Consider the following 18179-nt stretch of genomic DNA (forward strand, 5'->3'; position numbering starts at 1 on the left):
ACAAGCAGGACCTGAGAGCAACAGGACCCTCCTCACTCGCGTTCCCCAGCAACTGGCATTCAGTCACCCAAGGAAACTGACGGGCCATTTCCCTTTTCAAGGGAAAGAAAAGAAGGTTTGTGTGCATGTGTTTTATTTACCTTTTCATAAAAGCCTCCCTACTACTACTACTACTACTACTACTGCCACCTCCTTTACAATGCTGCTTCACACATGGCATCAAATCTTGGACAGGAAAGACATACAAGGTGTTTATGGAAAGAAGTTTTTAATATAAAGATGGATTTGCAGAATTCACTGCCATAAAATGTAAATGGTGTCCGCTAGCTTAGATGCCTTTAAAAGACTACTAGTCGAGTTGAGAGAAGATGTCACTCAATAGCTCAATGGTCATAGTAAAGGGGGGGATCTTTATTAAGAATTTAAGAATACTTGGGGGGGGGGTACACAAGAACACAGCACATTTCAGATTTGGCTCCAAGGACAGCTACAATTGAAGACCCCGTCTTTGCGTATAATGCAAATGTCTGTATGCCTTCTACTAGATGAGCAGCAATGTCTTACAGAAGAGGAAGCAAACCCCAAATTCAGCGCTCCAAGACGTTGCAAAGCTTTTTGGCCAAGGAGCCATGCATGACGCTTCTGTACTTGTTATGGTCTTGACTGGGATCACTCGCTGTGAAATACAGCTCCCCTCCGTGGACGTCATTCAGATTCACCGTGAAGTTGCTGGGGTTGAACCCAAGCCACAGCGTACACCTGTAGTCAGCAGTACGTATGGAATAACCCATCACTTTTATGTCCTTAAGCAGTGGCAGATCAGAGTTCCAATCTGGAGTGTCTCCTGGGCGGGGATACTGGCTGAAGGCAACCGGGGGATCCGAGCCCTTCGCTCCTTTGCCGTTGTTTTCTTGGCCTCCATGGATGGATGGGAAATAACGCAGCAAGCTTTGCCCCTCAGTACACAGGGAGACGTGAAATGAAGGCTGGGGACATACAGGGAGGATTTTTAATCCAGCGAGCTCAGCAAGCGTTGGGAAGAGGGACACCAGCTCAACAATTTCTCTGGGTTTGCCTAGATCGGAGGAGGGAGGAAGCATTAAGGGAAAGGTCAAAGAGCATCCAAAGAGTTCAGCAGATCACGTCCAGCTGCTTTGGATTAATTAAATACTGCAAAAAGAAATAAAAGCCATGCCTATTGCCTAAGGAGTAAGCCTTGCTCCTGCTAAATTAGTACTAGCAGAATAAGTGTTTCTATTACTATCTGAGCATTCCGCAAAAAATCAATGAGTTGCATCTCTCAGCTCAGAAGTACAACAAGACTTATTCCCATAAAAACCTGAGGGACCTAATTATGGATGTCCAGTAAACTCAGTGATTATGTCAGTCCTGGGTCATTGCAATTCTGGGCAAGTTAACTGAACAGATCATAGTAGCGGGAGGCAAAACAGAGAGGAAATGTCAATTTCCTAGAAATTGGGCCACTTCACTTCAAATAATGATGTGAAAAGGGAAAGCCATTTCTAAAGGGTTGCTTTTATATTGTTACTGGTGTCACATTCATGTTTTCCAGTCATCTAACGTATTTGGGAGGGTGGCACTGTGGTGTAAACCACTGAGCCTTGGGCTTGCCGATCGGAGGGTCAGCGGTTCGAATCCCCGCGACAGGGTGAGCTCCCGTTGCTCGGTCCCAGCTCCTGCCAACCTAGCAGTTCAAAAGCACGCCAGTACAAGTAGATAAATAGGTACCGCTCCAGCGGGAAGGTAAACGGCATTTCCGTGCATTGCTCTGGTTTCACCAGAAGCGGCTTGGTCATGCTGGCCACATGACCCAGAAAAACTGTCTGTGGACAAACATCGGCTCCCTTGGCCAGTAAAGCGAGATGAACATCGCAACCCCAGATTCGTCCACGACTGGACTTAACTGTCAGGGGTCCTTTACCTTTTTTTAATGCATTTGGGGATGGGGGAATTGGGTGGGATGGAGGATTTTAAGAGATACTAACAACAGTCGGTGTGTGTGTGTGTGTGTCCAAATGTTTAAGCATTTCTGTATCATGTGTTTTGCTTACATACTGGCAATGTGCCATTGTGGTATTTAAAAAGTTGAAACAAATTTTATTTTTTTCAAAAAGCAACCCAGGTATTTAATATGCTATCATTAACTGAACTGTGTTGCTGCTAGTGCTTTTGGATTGTAGTTATGGGATTTTGTGAGCCTTTTATGGCTCTGTTCTGCTAGGTTTTAATACTGGATTTTTATATGGCATTGCTTTGAGTAATTACGACACTTTTAGAAGGACAGTAAAAAAAAATCCAGTATTTAAAACGGCACACACAACAGCTATGGATGAGTAGAAAAACATATAAGGTTGTGTTGTCATTAAGTAAAACAATTAAAGAAGCATAAATGTGCATAAGTAAAATAATAATTTTGAAACAAAACACAAAGCATCATCTCGGAATAGGGATTCCTTCCTGTGAAAGGAAGTGAAATGCCTCTGAAGATGGCACTTAACACCTACAGTGCTTTGCAGAAAAAAAATATTTTAAAACATTAATGTGTGTAATGTGTTCAGTTAAGCAGGGCACCTTCTTAGCTGCCCAAATGGTTTGCTGATTCGCTTGTTTTAAAATGAGACAACCAAATAATCAATTAAATGTTGCAGGCCGAATATTTACATTATTAATTAAACTCTGAAGATTTACCTTGTGCAACAGGGCTTGCAACCTGTGTGAAGGGATCGATGAAAGGAAAAATCTTCTCTCCCAGGTGAGAGGTGGGGGCTGTCATTCCTGGAACGTAGAACATCAGTGGCACCCGGGTCGCGATATCAAAGTTGCTGTATTTCGCCCATTCGCCATGTTCGCCAAGTGACCAGCCTAGACAAGATCAAGAAACACTGAAGGAAGAGCATCATCTATGTGTTGGAGGGGTAGGGAGACACGAATGATCATTGGTAAAGCAGATGCTAAGGTTTTTCAAGCAACTATCTCAGAACCCATAAAAACAAGCTTGTTAAACGGCCACTTACCTGATTGGTGAGGAACCCTTGGGAACTCCCATTTCCCCCCTATAGGCCATTTTCCAGCCCCAGGAAGAGCATTCATGCAACACAGCTACACACTGCAGCCAACACACTAAAGTGTCACAACACAGTGTCTGGAAAGCTCTGCATTAATATGTCAACAACACGACTTACCATGGTCTGCAGTAAACACTACGATTGTGTTGTGGGACAGCTCCAGGTCATCTAGGGCACTTAGCAACCTCCCAACCAGCGTATCCACATAAGAGACAGATGCAAAGTAGCTTTGACGAATCTGCCGCTGCAATTTTTTTTAGAAAAAAAGCATCCAAGGACTATCTATAAGGACTATCAATTAAGCATCTATAACACGGGTGTCAAACACAAGGCCCGGGGGCCAAATCCGACCCGCCAGACCTCGTCACTTGGCCCGCCGAGCGCCCCAGCCAACGGGACCCAACAGCGGGACCTTGCTGCTGAAGCGCCGCGCCGACAAAGTGCCGACAAACAGCTGCGGCTGGGGGGGGGGGTAGAAAGGCGGCCGGAGCAGCGCCGCACGGAGAGGCCCGAGCCTCTGCAACGCAGCAGTGCTCTGTAGCACTTTGAATCCTCCTCCTGCCATGGCTCGGCGCCTGGAAACGGCTGCTGCTGCTGAAGCACAGACAAAGCACCCAGCCACGTGGAGGAGGAGGAGGATTCAAAGTGCTACAGAGCACTGCTGCGTCCCAGAGGCTCGGGACTCTCCGCACAGCGCTGCCGGGCACCGACCCGGCAAGCCGCCGCCTCCTCCTCCTCCTCTTGCCTCACCTCCTCCTCCTCCTGCCGCGGCTCAGCCTCACGAACGTGCAACTCTGAGGCTTTACGCACTTCTCCTAAAACGGACACCCGCTGCCTCACGCTGCACGGGAAATGCTTTTTGCCTCTGGGTCCCTTCACACTCTTTTCTGGCACTCTTTCTTCCTCTCTCGTTCTTATTCTTTCTTTCCCTCTCCTTCCTTCCTTCTTTATCTCTGTCTTCTCTCCCTCTTTCTTTTTCTTTCCTTCTTTATTCCTTCTTTCCTACTCTTCTTTCTCTCACCTCTTTCCTTCCTCTCTCCCTCCTGCTCCCTCTTTTCTCTTCCTTCCTTCCTTCCTTCCTTCCTTCTATCCTTCCCATCTTTCTTCCTCTCCCTCATTCTTATTCTTTCTTTCCCTCTACTTCCTTCCTTCTTTCTCCCTTTCCGTCTTCTCTCCCTCTTTCTTTTTCTTTCCTTCTTTATTCCCTTCCTTATTTCCTACTCTTCTTTCTCTCCCCTCTTTCCTTCCTTCCTCTCTCCCTTCCCCTCCCTCTTTTCTTCCTTCCTTCCTTCCTCCCTCCCCTCCCCTCCCCCTCCCCCGAAACATAGGATGCTGCTTTATACTTCTGGCCCTTAAACCCTGGAACCAGGAGAGCAGCTCCAGTGAGTCAACCTCAGCCAGTCCCTTTGGTGAAGGGTGGTGGCTCACTGGCAGAACATCTGTCCTGCATGCAGAAGGACCCCAGATCTCCAGGTACTAGTAGCTCTGCAAAGGTCCTGCATGAAACCCTAGCGAGCCTCCACCACCCAGTGCAGTTACCAAAAATCATTTTTCAATAAATTGTACAATAATTGTACATTTGAATATCTACTTGCCATTATTCTGACTATGTTTCTGCTTTCAGAGCTAGTTATTACTTACATTATTACAAAAAAACAGTAATAATTGAATGCAGTGACAACAATTTATGATAATAAAGAGTGGACACATAGTCCTACAGATACAACCGGCCCTTTGAGGGTGACCAAACTGCTGATGCGGCCCCCGATGAATTTGAGTTTGACACCCCTGATCTATAAGGACTCGGGGTATTTTTCACACTGAAGACCTACTTGCAACCTACTTGCCCAACTTATTATAACAGGGTTGGGGAAGTTGTGACCTACTAAACGGTGTTGGACTACAGTTCCCATCATCCTTCACCATTGGCCATGCAGGCTGGGGCTGATAGGAGTTGTAGTCCCGCAATATCTGGAAGGGACACAAGTGGCTCCATCCCAGTAGTAATAAGGAGCTTTTTTCTATTATTAGATCACAACAGAGGCTCTGTGTGTTCTTGTGATCAATATTATGTGATCTCTAACAATGGGGGAAAAATGAGACACTGCATTACCTTTATAAACCAAGAAAATCCTCAATAAAAAAAATAAAAAATAAGAACCAACCAGGTCGTAGCTGACTTTCCCATGCCAAGCATAAGGCTGTTGTAGGGTGGATGTCTCTCTAATTTTGTGTTATGCCACGGTCCCTGTCTGGTGTTATGTCACATGCCCACCTACCGCTGCCGCCACCATGGCAGTACTTTGTGACTGGTGCCGCCCACATTCCCCCCAAATCTGAAGCGTGCTCACTAGTCTAAAATGTTCTGCCATAAAGCAAACCCCAAAAGCTAAGGATTCCCCAAGTTCCCTACTCCCATATAAGAATGAGATCCAGGACCAGCACTAAGGATCTGCATGCTTCGGCCAGCAGCCCAGCAAGGGAGCTACTGACAAGAACGCCCCCCGCCTGGGCCTCCTCCTGACCAGCACTGCATGAGCCGCTACTTCTCACTCTGGTCCAGACAACCGTGCTGGTGAACAGGAGAGGTGGGTGTCGCTGCCTGCTTGCTCAGCAGCTCTATACCTTGCAAGGAAATAGGTGGAAGCAGTGATGAGGAAGAGGAAGAGGAAGAGGAAGAGGAAGAGGAAGAGGAAGAGGAGGAGGAAGAGGAGGAGGAAGAAGAAGAAGAAGAAGAAGAAGAAGAAGAAGAAGAGTAGTTTGGATGTGATATCCCGCTTTATCACTACCCGAAGGAGTCTCAAAGCGCTAACAATCTCCTTTCTCTTCCTCCCCCACAACAGACACCCTGTGAAGTGGGTGGGGCTGAGAGACTTCAGAGAAGTGATGGCACCTTGCCCAAGGGACCTGCAAAACCTGGAGCAGAGAACGGCTAGATCATTGACTTGCACTTCAGCTAAGTGCAGTGAAAGGGAATCCGTCACCTACCTGGAAGTCTTCTGGAATTGGCCCATAAGGGAAGCTGATGTTCAGTGCTGCAACATCCTCCCTATGCCTGATGTCCGTCCAGGGATTGTAGGCCACAGAAGGGAGCCCTTTAGGAACATCAGGATCTGGGGCCAGTGTGATGTTTTCCAAGGGGTATAATTTGAGAAATTCCTGGAGCAGAGATTTCAGGAGAGCCATTTCAAGGCTTGCAAGCAAAAATAGGCTGCAGGTTTTCTAGTGCTGTTCTTCAGTGGTTCTTACAACCAGGCCACAGACTGTTTGGCATGTGGCAGCAGCCGTATTGTGACTATGGAGAACTTTGAAGAACCCCATCTAGATGGCAACTCCACCCATGGGAGCCACTGACGGCATCACCCACCTATGAAAATTGGTCCCTGTGGGTGTGGGGAAGATAAGGATCCAACCCATTGACCGGATCCAGTTCCCTACACAAATTCAAATTCTCAAACCTTTATTGGCACATACCATAAAATCACTCATCAAAACCTGCATCTAACACTTGAGTTAATGTTGTATTACATTCACAGATCCTCACTTCATGTTGCAGAAACCTAGCTAATATCTCCATCTTATCCCCATCCTGAGTAAACATGCCGTGTTTCTCCGAAAATAAGCCATACCCCAAAAATAAGCCATACCCCAAAAAAGGCCATACCCCAAAAATAAGCCATACCCCAAAAATAAGTCATACCCCAAAAATAAGCCATAGTGATAGGCGGTTTAACATTTTAGGTTAAACTGTACCATACTTAATATAAAAAATAAGACATCCCCTGAAAATAAGCCACCGTGTTTTTTTGTGTTTTTTTAAGGAAAAATAAATATAAGACAGTGTCTTATTTTTGGAGAAACACGGTAAGGAAAGCTACTTTCCATTCCTCTGCATGCTACTCGCTACTAACAACCAACTGATCAAATTGTCGGATGCCAGGGGCAGTGCAAAAGAACATGCACAACTGATTCTATTTGCCTCTGTCTGCAGGGGCATAGTCTCTCTACAAGTTGTAGAAATTTCAGGAATTTCCCCTGTTGCATTGCCAACAGTAGCACGTTTAGTTTCACTAGCATTGATTTGGGTGGTCAAATGGGAGAGATAAGTCACCATTGGTTGTCCAACTCACAGTTTCCCATACTTGGATCTAGAGCAGGCATCCCCAAACTTTGGCCCTCCAGATGTTTTGGACTACAATTCCCATCTTCCCCGACCACTGGTCCTGTTAGCTAGGGATCATGGGAGTTGTAGGCCAAAACATCTGGAGGGCGGAAGTTTGGGGATGCCTGATCTAGAGGGTCAAGCAACCAAACCACTTTTGACCAACCAAATGCCAAACCCCATGTGATTTTCATTGATCTAGAACAACTGTCTAGGACTGTGCATTTCTTTCAGGCAGGCTCTTCTATTCAGGCTTCCTTACCTGGGGGTACCTGAATGGAATATGGGGTTTGTGGTACCCAACAGCAAGGAAGAACTTGCTCTCACTTTCCTTCACAATGTTCAATAAACGAATCGCTTCCTCGGTGCTCTGGATATCTGGCAAGGTCCCCTCAGGCATCTCTGAAACATCCACTGGGCAGATAAGGTTGGTGTGAAGTTCTCCATCTTTCCCTCTGCAAACCTTTAGAAGAAGAAAACAGTCTCCTGAGAGGGGCACTGGGATCAAAAGCAAATCTCAAGGCAAAAAGTCCCAGTGAAATCAACACAAGCCTATTGTATTGATTCACAAAGTCCTTAGCAACTTGGGAATGGGATACCTTAAGGATCTCCTGATACCCTGATATGCCTGCCTCATCCCTTAGGTCTTCAGCAGAGTCACTGTTAGTGGTCCTCCCATGGAATGTAAGCATGTTCCCTGTTGAACGTCTGGCACCAGCCACCCCCAAGGTGAATTGCTTATGGGTAGCTTGCGCAGCTGGGAGGGTCTTTTGGGCCTTCATCTCCCCCTGCCCACACCACTTTGACTGCTGCTACTCATGTATGAAGACTTTCTAAATGGTTCCGCGAGTAAACAAAAATATGTCCCGGCAACCTGTCAAAGTCATCTTCCCATATATCTCATCTCCCCTCTTTCTTCAAAGCCGTCCTCAAAATCTACCCTTTCCCCATGGACTTTGGCTTATCTTCTTAATTTTCATTCCTAGCTACCTCCAAACTTTATATAACTGTAGCTGCAATTGTACACATACACCCCTTCTTATCCTCGTCTCATTCCAACATATTTCTACTTTACAGTTAGATTAGACTTGAATTTGTATACTACTTTGAACATAAATTTATGTTTCAGGGAGAGGCAGAATACAAATTATTTTTCTTTACTTACTTATCATTTCATTCCTTTTTTCCATTTTTATACCACACATATAACAAGAATTCTCTATGTAGTTTAAAACCATTAAAAATGATAATGCACAGTACAACATTTAAATGATAAACACACTATAACAAATCTACTATATATTTTGGAAAGTTGTTTGTTCGCTATGCATTTGAACTCCTTAAGATATTGTCATCATTTTTTTTACGATGGTTCCTGGGTTCAAGGAGAAGGATGTTTTTTATCGACCGGTATGTTTGGATGCAACTGGATGCCATTTTAAATCAAGGTGGCTGATTGAACAATTCAATCTGATTTTAACCACTGATTTTAACCACTGACTTAGAAACTGAACTGATGTTTCTTTGTTTCTTAGAATTCCCAAGCGACAATGGGTATGTGAATGCTGGTTATAAATAAATCAAAAAAAAAATTATTGTTGGCTAAAGCCAACAAAAATTAAAGTCTAGTTTGGTTTAAATAAAAAATTTGTACTACTGGCTTTAGAATACAAAGTCCTTGAGAGCAAGATTTGTCCAACAGCACAAACCATACACACCTATTTAGAAGGCAGTCTCTCACTAAGTTCAATTAAGATAATTCCCAAATTAACTAGGCACAGCACTGTAGCCTCCATATCTCTGCGAATCAACCACGCACACCAACAGTGCAGCCCAGTTAATAATGGCAGAAATAATTAGCCATAGCATCCATTCACCTTTGTGTTTTCGTATTTTTCGGATGAGGGATGAAAAGCAGGGGTGGTCCAGCTGTACGGATAGTCATCGTTATGGTTTGATGAAACCCCTGAAAACAGAAGCAGCGGCATAAATGTCCGGGAGTGAGGTGGGGGAATCTTTCAAATTAATTCTCCAAATTCTAAAAGCCACTGGGCTTACAGAAAAGCTGCTTCTGCAGAGATCTCATCCTTCGAATTCAGAGCTTACCTGGGTGAAACACCTTCCCTACAGAGAGGGTGATGTAGCCATTTTCCTGGAAGTACTGCGGCAACGTGGTATAATTTCCCGCATGCAACCTCCAGTAGGAATGAAAATCATAGAGCCTGGTGGTGTCAGGTCTCCGCCCAGTGAGGAATGACACTCTGCTTGGGGCACAGACAGCTTGCTGGGGGGAAAAGGAGAGGAAGGCCATAGCTCAGTGGTAGACAATAGTGCGGTGGCAAATTCAGAAGGGCAGGATCCCCTCATGATAGTTGCAGCTCCACCCCAGCTGCACCCCCTACTAAGTGTATATAATGAAGTTTTTACAATGAGGGGTGGATTGTAATGATCCACACAGATCCCATACATTGTCTTTCAGCTGTTTTCTATGCATGTGCATAGGCAAATGGTTTGGAGGACTTGAGTAGCTTCTTTCAGAGTGACTTAAGTTGTGCTTTCCTTGAAGTTGCATTATATGCAACAAGACTTGCTCACCATTCTCTTGGAATGGAAGCCCCTTGTGCTTTTGGTGTTCTTAAATGCTTCCCTTTGGAGCAGACAGAGGCCAAAAATCATCCCTTTGATGCTGAGTGGCTCAGGGATGTTGGAGACATCGAAACTCTCCTGCAGAAATAGCAACAAGTCTTTGACCTCCTGCAACCCTGGACCACTGGCAGAGCACATGCTTTGAATGCAAGAAGTCTTTGGTTCAGTCCCTGATCGCCCAGGCAAAGGCCAAAGGACACAGAAACTGTTTTCTGGTGAGGAACACGTTCTGTCAAGGAGAAACTGTTGGAACCTAGAGGCTGACTGTGAATGGGAGAAAGAACCATAAGCAGCCAGGGCTTCACTCTCTTTCTCTCTGCCATCCCTTTTCCTCCCAGTTTTTCCTTCATTTGCCACTGGCATGAAATAAGGCCAAGGGCTGCTGTGAGTCAGAGTGGACAACACTGGGTTCTAAGGGCAAACAGTCCACTTCAGTGTAATGTAGCTCTTTGGTACTACTAATCTGAGCAAGCAGATTCATAGGACAGCATGCAGTCCCTCAGCAAGTGGCTTTCATTATCAGTTTGAAGCAGGAACATACAAAGAACCATGCTGGATCTGTCGCCACATCCAACATCCTGCTTTGTTGGTTGATAAGACACCGCAAGGACATGACAGTAATAGCCTCTCCCACTCCAGCAATTGCTATTCAGTGGCAAACCATCTCTGAACCAATCCCATGGAGAGGCCAGACCCCTGCCTTCCCTACCCGCCCACCCTATGGCCTAACTTTGACAGACAGGGACGGCTTCCTACCTGACATCACAATGAACTGATATTTAAGCATCAAGTGACACATTTTCCTTTGCGCAGCCAGTTTGTACGAAGGCACATTGCAGCATAAATCATGAACAGCCTTGGATAACTCCATTCTCCATGACTACGTCTAATCCTTTGGGATTAGTCAGTACTTGCCATAAGAAAAAGGGAGAAAACTGTGAATAGCCCTGCAGATTGTCTTCAGTAGAGAAACGTGAGATTACCAACACATGAATTAGTAGACATTTTGTCTACACAAAGTGACGGCACTCACAACCTGAGCACCAGAAACAGAGGGAGTGGTAAAAGTTTACATAACGTTGAATTGCTTACTTGTGCAAAAGCATTTTGGAACACAACACTGCGCGAAGCCAACTGATCAATGTTGGGAGATCTCACTAATGTGTCGCCGTAAGAGCCCAACGCAGGCCGCAGATCGTCAGCGATGATGAAAAGGACGTTCATGCCATCTTGAAAGCCAAAGAGTTAATAGGAAAGTGTTAGCACCTTCAGTCAATGCCTCAGAGTGGAACTTATCAGTGGCTAATTTTAACTGCTTAACCCTGTTAGAAAAATTAGCAGCAGATCAATGCCCCATGTACAATAATACCATTTTAAAGGGATTAACACCATCAAACTAACTTAAGGGATATTTAGGCATTCTTACAAAAGGATTGAAGAAATAAATGGTGCCATTGCAATGTAATGCACTGAGCTTAAATAACACATTTTCAGCATTATTATAATCTTATCTTATTTTATACGCTGACTGAGCATATTCAGGTCTGGTTCCCCGATTACACCTGGTAAAAAGGTTGCTGCATGCATTAGCCAAGGAAGCTCACCTCATACCATCTGTATCTGAAGAAGTGTGCATGCACACAAAAGCTCATACTAATGACAAACTTAGTTGGTCTCTAAGGTGCTACTGGAAGGAATTTTTCTATTTTATTTTTATTTATTTTTTGGTGGCAGACCAACACAGCTACCTACCTGTAACCCATTCCATCTGTATTTGCTTTTAGGAATCATGTAATATTGTTTGATCTAGCAAGTTTGCAGAAGTTTCATTTCATTTCCTGGTAACAAGTATTTTGTATTGTATTTTTAACTACATTTTTTGGAAGCCACCTTGGGCACTTTTTGTTTGAAGGCAGGGAGAAATTTAATAAACCTATATTCTTTACCAAAACTGATTGCTTTGTTTTGTAGGCTGCTTTGAGACTGCCGGGGGGGGGGGGGAGCACAGAGACTCTAAAAAAATTAAGATAGAAATCAGCCCTTGGTATTCCCATATTGAATTGCAGAGATCGGGCTGAGATCAGCTGGTGTGCAGACAGGGCCGTCTCAAGCAGGTCGGGCGCCCTGGCATTGAGGCGCAGAGATCGCTCCGGCGCCCCCGCCCTCGCAGCACAGCTTCGCCGCATTGCGCCCCCCCTGCCGGCCCGGCGCCCTGGCGCCCCGCGCCACCGGGACTACACCTAGAGCCGGGCCTGTGTGCAGATCAAAACATGAAATATGCATTGACTATCTTGCAGAGGCTTGAAAAAGAATGAACACCACCACCACCACCACCCCAATAATCATTCTCCTCCACATCTGCACTCATCCACAAAAACTGTGCAAGGAAGCTCAAGGCAAAAGCTTCTATAGGGATTGAGGTGCCTCCATTCTTTATATTGGTTACTCCTGCAACTACTGCATCAAATTAGGAATTGGGATAGAAGAACCTAATAACCAGAAGCTAATTTCATCTTAGCATGGGGTTACCAGGGCCAGGCCAAGCAGAGAACCAAAGCAGGTCAAGTCATTTTGGTATACAAGGCAGAAATCCCACAAAGACCTCTGCCAATTGAGTTCTTCTTCTTCTTTGGTGATCACTTGTAGCCAAGTAAGATTGTCTTCCATAAACACGGTTTTAAAAGTGAGCCTGTAAGTAAGTGACTGTGGAGGCCAATTTTGACTGCCCAGATAAATTTGTGAACACCATTCGGCTCCTCCGTGATAATATGACAGCAACAATCGCAGATAACAATGGCTCTCAAAGTGAACCATTCAGGCGTTAAACCGGATTATGTTATTGCCCCTACTCTATTCATCATTTTCATTGCCATGATCCTACACTTTGTCAAAGGGAAACTCCCCACCAGAGTAGAAATCATATATCGAACAGATGGAAAGCTCTTCAATCTGAACAGGCTGAAAGAGTAAGGTTACCGTAACTTCCTCCATAGAGCTTCAGTATGCTGATGACAACGTAGTGTGTGCGCACTCAGAGGATGACCTCCAAACCATCCTAAATATCTTCGCAATTGAGCTAATATGAAATTAAATAACTGACCTGGATCCTTCTGCTCACCTGGTTTGCACTTTCCCTGCAACAGCCACCATATAGCGATGCACCCGGAAACCTCCTCACAAGCAGATTTCCCAACCTGGTGCCCTCCAGAAATTACCGGACTGCAACTCCCATCTACACCAGTGGACACCGTCAACGGTCAGGAACGATAGGGGTTGCAGTTCAGTACAAAATATCTTTAGGGACAGCCAGGTTTTGGGGTTTCTTTTTGCGGGGGTGGGGGTGGAGAGGCACTGCTAGCATCCCGAGCTCCCAAGCTCGTACCAGTCCCGAATTACCAGCTCCCCATCTATCTGCAAGCGGCAGGTTCTGCTTCTGGGCATTCCCCAACAGCCGCGTGTGACGCCTCGGATCGCCCCCTCCACGATCACGCCCTCCAACCCCGCTAAACTTCCTCTTTTGCCCGCCCAGCTTTCCAGCGGCACCTGAGGGCGGTCTTCCTGCCCCGACGGCTCCAGCAGCGCAAAGGAGCCAGAACGCAGCGGCGACGCGCGCGCGCCACTCCAGCCCCATCTCCGGGGAGCCGCTGCGCTGAGCTGTGCTCTCTTTCCAGAAAGAGACCAGGGGAGCAATGGGGATTGCCGGGATCCTCCCACTTCGATCCGACGGGAGGAAGCGGGCGCGGGGCGGCGTTCCGAAGCTCCACCCCGCAAGAGGCTGGGCTCTGGAGGTGCCTCCTGCGATCTGGAAGAAGCGGCTAGGCGGCCGGCGGCCGGGAGATGGCGCAGCTGAGGTTCCTGCGCCTTTCTGCCGATCCTCGGCGCGCAGAGCATAGGATCGAACTGCGAGGTCGCCGTCCTATTACGCGCTGCCCTGGGAGTCAGCGCCGTTGTTCTCCTTGGCATTTACGAGTTGCATTGCGAGCAGATGTTGGACGAACATCTGGGTGGCTTTAATTGGGGTCAAGCTAATGAAATGCGGCCTTTTTGCACTGATCATCAACTGCGGGAGGGGGGGTTAATAAAAGTATCGTGCATGCAGCTTCTAAAGCTGGATAGAAGCCCTGCACAGCGTGATACAAACCTTCTTAGGAGTAAGTCCCATTGAATTCAACAGGACTCACTAGGGAGTGTAGAAGTGCAGGATCAAGCTGCCCATGATGTAGGTCACCCTTTTAAAAGTCCTGTTTAACCACCTCCTCTATCCCATTCCTAAGGAAAAGGTAAAGGGGCCCCTGACCATCAGGTCCTGTCGTGTCCGACTCTGGGGTCGCGGCGCTCATCTCGCTCTATAGGCCGAGCATAGCTGCCAACCGTCCCTTTTTTGCGGGAAACTCCCTTATTCCAAGCCACAGCTGTCAACTTTCCCTTTTTTTTGCTGGAAATTCCCTTATTCCAGCGCTGTTTCCCGCTGCTATCCTGGATTGTTATACCGTAGACTGTCCCCAGGACAGGTGAGGCTGCTGATCCCTTATTTCAAATCCGAAAGTGGACAGGTAAGGCTCCTGACCCCTTATTTTCAAATCCGAAAGTTGACAGCTATGAGGCCGAGGGAGCTGGCATTTGTCCACAGACAGCTTCCGGGTCATATGACCAGCATGACAAAGCTGCTTCTGGCGAATCACAGCAGCACACGGAAACGCCGTTTACGTTCCCGCCAGAGCGGTCCCTATTTATCTACTTGCACTTTGATGTGATTTCGAACTGCTAGGTGGGCAGGAGCTGGGACCGAGCAACGGGAGCTCACCCCATTGCAGGGATTCGAACCACCGACCTTCTGATCAGCAAGCCCTAGACTCTGTGGTTTAACCCACAGTGCCACCTGGGTTCCTACCTGTGCCCATTTATTGCTGCTGCTTCTTCCCATTAATAGGTAGTACTTTTAACTGTTACTAGATTTCTTGCTCACCCTTCCCCATGGGTTATAGCAACTTAATACTGCAATGTTAACATCTGTTAAAAGAGATCAAGAGAACAGTGGTGCTTAAACATATCTCTTAAGCTATATTTTGTTGTTGGCATCCGGCTGCCTCAAGAGGCAATGGAATGCGCCTCCCATGGGCAAAGCCAGTGCTGGGTTTACATATAAGCTAAACAAGCTATAGCTTAGGGCTATAATATACTATTAATATACTTCTCCCTAATTGTATTTCAGTTCAACAATTACTTTGGGGGAAAAATACACATTTTGTTATGTGCAAATGGCTTTAGATACCAATTAGGTCCATAAATTAACATATAGCAAATATTCAACACAAAAAACACCAACAATTTGTTGTTGACAAAGGACAGCTGGGTGTATAAAGGGGCAAATTACCTTCAGTAGGTGAGGGCCTCATCAAACCTAAATCCAACCCTGGGCATGGCGGGGGGTGGCAGCTGCCCACCATGAAGTAAAAAAACAGAAATACTTAACTAACCAACCAGTAAAGTCGGCCGTACCCCCCGCTAACAAAAGTCCTGCCCCCCCCCAACAAAAAATCCTCACTACGTCCATGGCGCCTTCCCAGGTGAAATCAAACCACTGCATTAGCAGTACTGCAGTGGCCTTCCTGGGGCACAAGCCTTGGCAGCATGCATAGAGGTCCTGGACTTCCAAGACATCAAGACACACAAACCCCTCATCCTCACTGGAGTGGTCCAAAGGAAAGAAGACCAAGACGCTTGGCACCAGCTTGGCTCCAGGAGTTGCTGAAAGGAGGCTTAAAGAAGAAAAGAAAAGAAAAAAGAATAAAACAAAAATTTTGGTAAAATCAATTAAAACAACTAATTCGAGCATTAAAAATAAAAAATAGACCACCAATAAAAAAAGGTAAAACAGAGTCTTCCAGTCCCTCAGGCCCTCTTTGCACTACAGTATCTGGGTTTGGAAGCAGCCAGCCAGAAACCCCCTAGGTGAAACACATTTTTCCTCATACCAGCATTGTCCACCAGGTGACACCAATGCCCCAAGAAACAGGCCTTCTCTCCATAATGTGCTCTCATATTTAACTATGACTTGTAGCCTTCCATACGTGTCATTGAAGGGGGTTTGATTTGTAGGCAATTGTGTCTCAGGAGAGGAAGGCAAGATCTTACAGGTTTGCCTCATGCTGCATCCAGCAAAGGATTTTGATCAAATAATACCAGTTCCTGGGAACCGGATGTTGGGCTCAGCAGGTACCCTGCTTGTAGGCTTCCCAGAGGCTGGACTAAATGGGCCTTGGCTTTTACTAGTTGATAAAAGGCAGCCGTTTGAATGGGGAGATGGGTTCCAGTATCCCTTTTTTTAGAAGGAAAGGGGGTGTGATTTTGACCAAAATTAGGGGGAGGGTTTGTGGGTTTCATTAAGGGCCACATTTGTTCCCCCCATAATGTAAGCACCATCTCTGAAACAAATTGAACAGAGAAGAACTGGAGTTTTCCCCTTCCACTCTGCAGTCAGGGAGTATCTCAGGTGTCAAGACACATCCCACTATGGTCCTAACACCCCACAAGAAGCACTGATACTTCAAATTAGGGCATTGCTGCATGAAGACATTCCTGCTTATTCTGCCGAGTAGGGCCCAGGAATTGTGCAGCCTGGTGCAATTGCCTTATTTCACCCAATAGTAGGGCCAGCTTGGCACCATTGCTACAAATCCAAACCTTGGTCCTTGATATGGGTAGTGCAACAGAAGAATTCGCATCTTATTTCCCCCTTGAAGTGCATGAACCCAAAGGCCAAACACAGGATGGGAAGAGTTATGTTGGCCAGAGGACCACCTAGTCTAGCATCCTTCTTTCATAGTGGACAACCAGATGTCTATGAGGAGCATGTAAACAGGACCTGAGCACAACAGCATTTCCCCCACTTGTAATCCCTAGGAACCAGTCCTCAGAAGTAAGCTGCCTCCAATAATGGAGCATTAAAGATTCCTCAAATTGGGTCTACTAGACCCCAAAACTTTAAGCAATGTGGACTAAAGTTGCTTCTAGGGCCCCTCTGGGATTAGGGGCCCTGAAGCTGAAGCTTTAGTAGAGCTGTCCTTGGCCGTATCAGAGCCAAGGTCGCATTTCAGCCAGGAAAAAAACCCTAAGTGAGGGTGTGAAGCTGGGGGTGGGATGTAACCTGGAGAGACTCAAAGGGTCGAATGGAGAGACCTCATTGTCCACATTCATCCCCCAAGCCTGGGGTTCCCCACCCTTTCCGTAAGCCAACTTCTTATTTGGGGTGGTCTGCTAGCTCAGTGGAGTAGCATGTGGTTGGGTCACAGGCAGCTTTTAAAAGGGATTACGCAGATGCATGGAGGAAAAGGCTCCAGATCAGAATACCAGTGATTCCCAGAATGATTTGACTGGCTTCTGCAGGAAGCAGGAAGCTCCATCAGATTGGTCTGATCCAGCAACCTCAGCCTGTTACCTCCCTGCTTGCTATAAAAAGGAATATCCTTCCAGCTCAATTTTTTGTTTTATTTTAAGACCGGCACTCATTACCCATGCTGCTCAAACGTTGCTGTCTTTGTTATTTAAGACACATCCTAAAGTGGTTTCCTTAAAAAAAAAAATGTTTCTGAAAGATTCATGAGCTCTGAGCTCAAGAACTGCAGGAGAAGCGTGCAAAGATTCTCATAAACCTCTGCACCCCAGGTTGAGCCAAAGGCACAGCTTCAGCGGAGAAGCAGATTTGCGTAAATTTGCCACATTTCATTAGCATACTAATAATTAAATGGTAAGGCACTCTTGCTGTTGCCTCCCCTCTCCCCCCCCCCCCCCCCGCCGCAAATAGAGATTGCTTCCCAAGAGCAAAGCCCTGGAAAGTACATGCAAAAGCATTCAATAATATATTCCTGGTTCAAACATAATCTTTGCAAGACATCATCTCAAAAGACGGTAACAATTTCCCAGGCTAAGAAGCGAGTATTCTGTGTAAGTTATTCATTAGCAAGCCTCTCTCGTTTTGTCCTAGGATTATTAAATGATATTCAGCTGCTCCATTAATTACCTCCTGAGGGCTGCTTCTTCAGGCTCCCTGGGCACCAGACAGGGGAACCAGGGAACCGTCCTGCGTTATAGAACCTCCACAGCAACACCTGAAAGCCACTTTGCTAGATCAGAAGGTATCACCCACAGCCTGGTCTTCCAGACAGAGACAGTTCAGCTGGTTCCAGAATACTGCAGCTGGATCACTGACAGGTACCAGTTTATTCAGTAGGAGTCACCAGCCCATGGGTGTTACGGCACCCATTCAGTCTTCTGGTGGCACCCCT

At 46.3% G+C, this 18179-nt stretch overlaps 1 protein-coding gene across 3 annotated transcripts; it reads right to left on the bottom strand.

Annotated features, from left to right (window-relative positions):
• Positions 1–390: 390 nt before the first annotated feature.
• On the bottom strand, positions 391–13659 carry IDS (iduronate 2-sulfatase). 3 transcript variants are annotated; one of them, XM_035113760.3, is made up of 9 exons: positions 13438–13659; positions 10987–11123; positions 9355–9532; positions 9126–9214; positions 7511–7711; positions 6075–6245; positions 3204–3330; positions 2710–2883; positions 391–1075 (listed from the first exon to the last, which is right to left on the bottom strand). In XM_035113760.3, the coding sequence occupies exons 1-9, from the start codon at positions 13523–13525 to the stop codon at positions 588–590; spliced, it is 1653 nt and encodes a 550-aa protein (XP_034969651.2). In that variant the 5' UTR covers positions 13526–13659; the 3' UTR covers positions 391–587. The 3 variants fall into 3 exon arrangements, with proteins under 3 accessions (XP_034969651.2, XP_060126185.1, XP_088520575.1); XM_060270202.2 differs by having other exon boundaries at positions 13013–13582; XM_088664449.1 differs by lacking the exon at positions 13438–13659 and adding an exon at positions 11647–11727.
• Between the last annotated feature and the right edge of the window lie 4520 nt (positions 13660–18179).

Source organism: Zootoca vivipara, chromosome Z2, assembly GCF_965207765.1.
Source record: "Zootoca vivipara chromosome Z2, rZooViv2.hap1.1, whole genome shotgun sequence".
Lineage (NCBI taxonomy): Eukaryota > Metazoa > Chordata > Lepidosauria > Squamata > Lacertidae > Zootoca > Zootoca vivipara.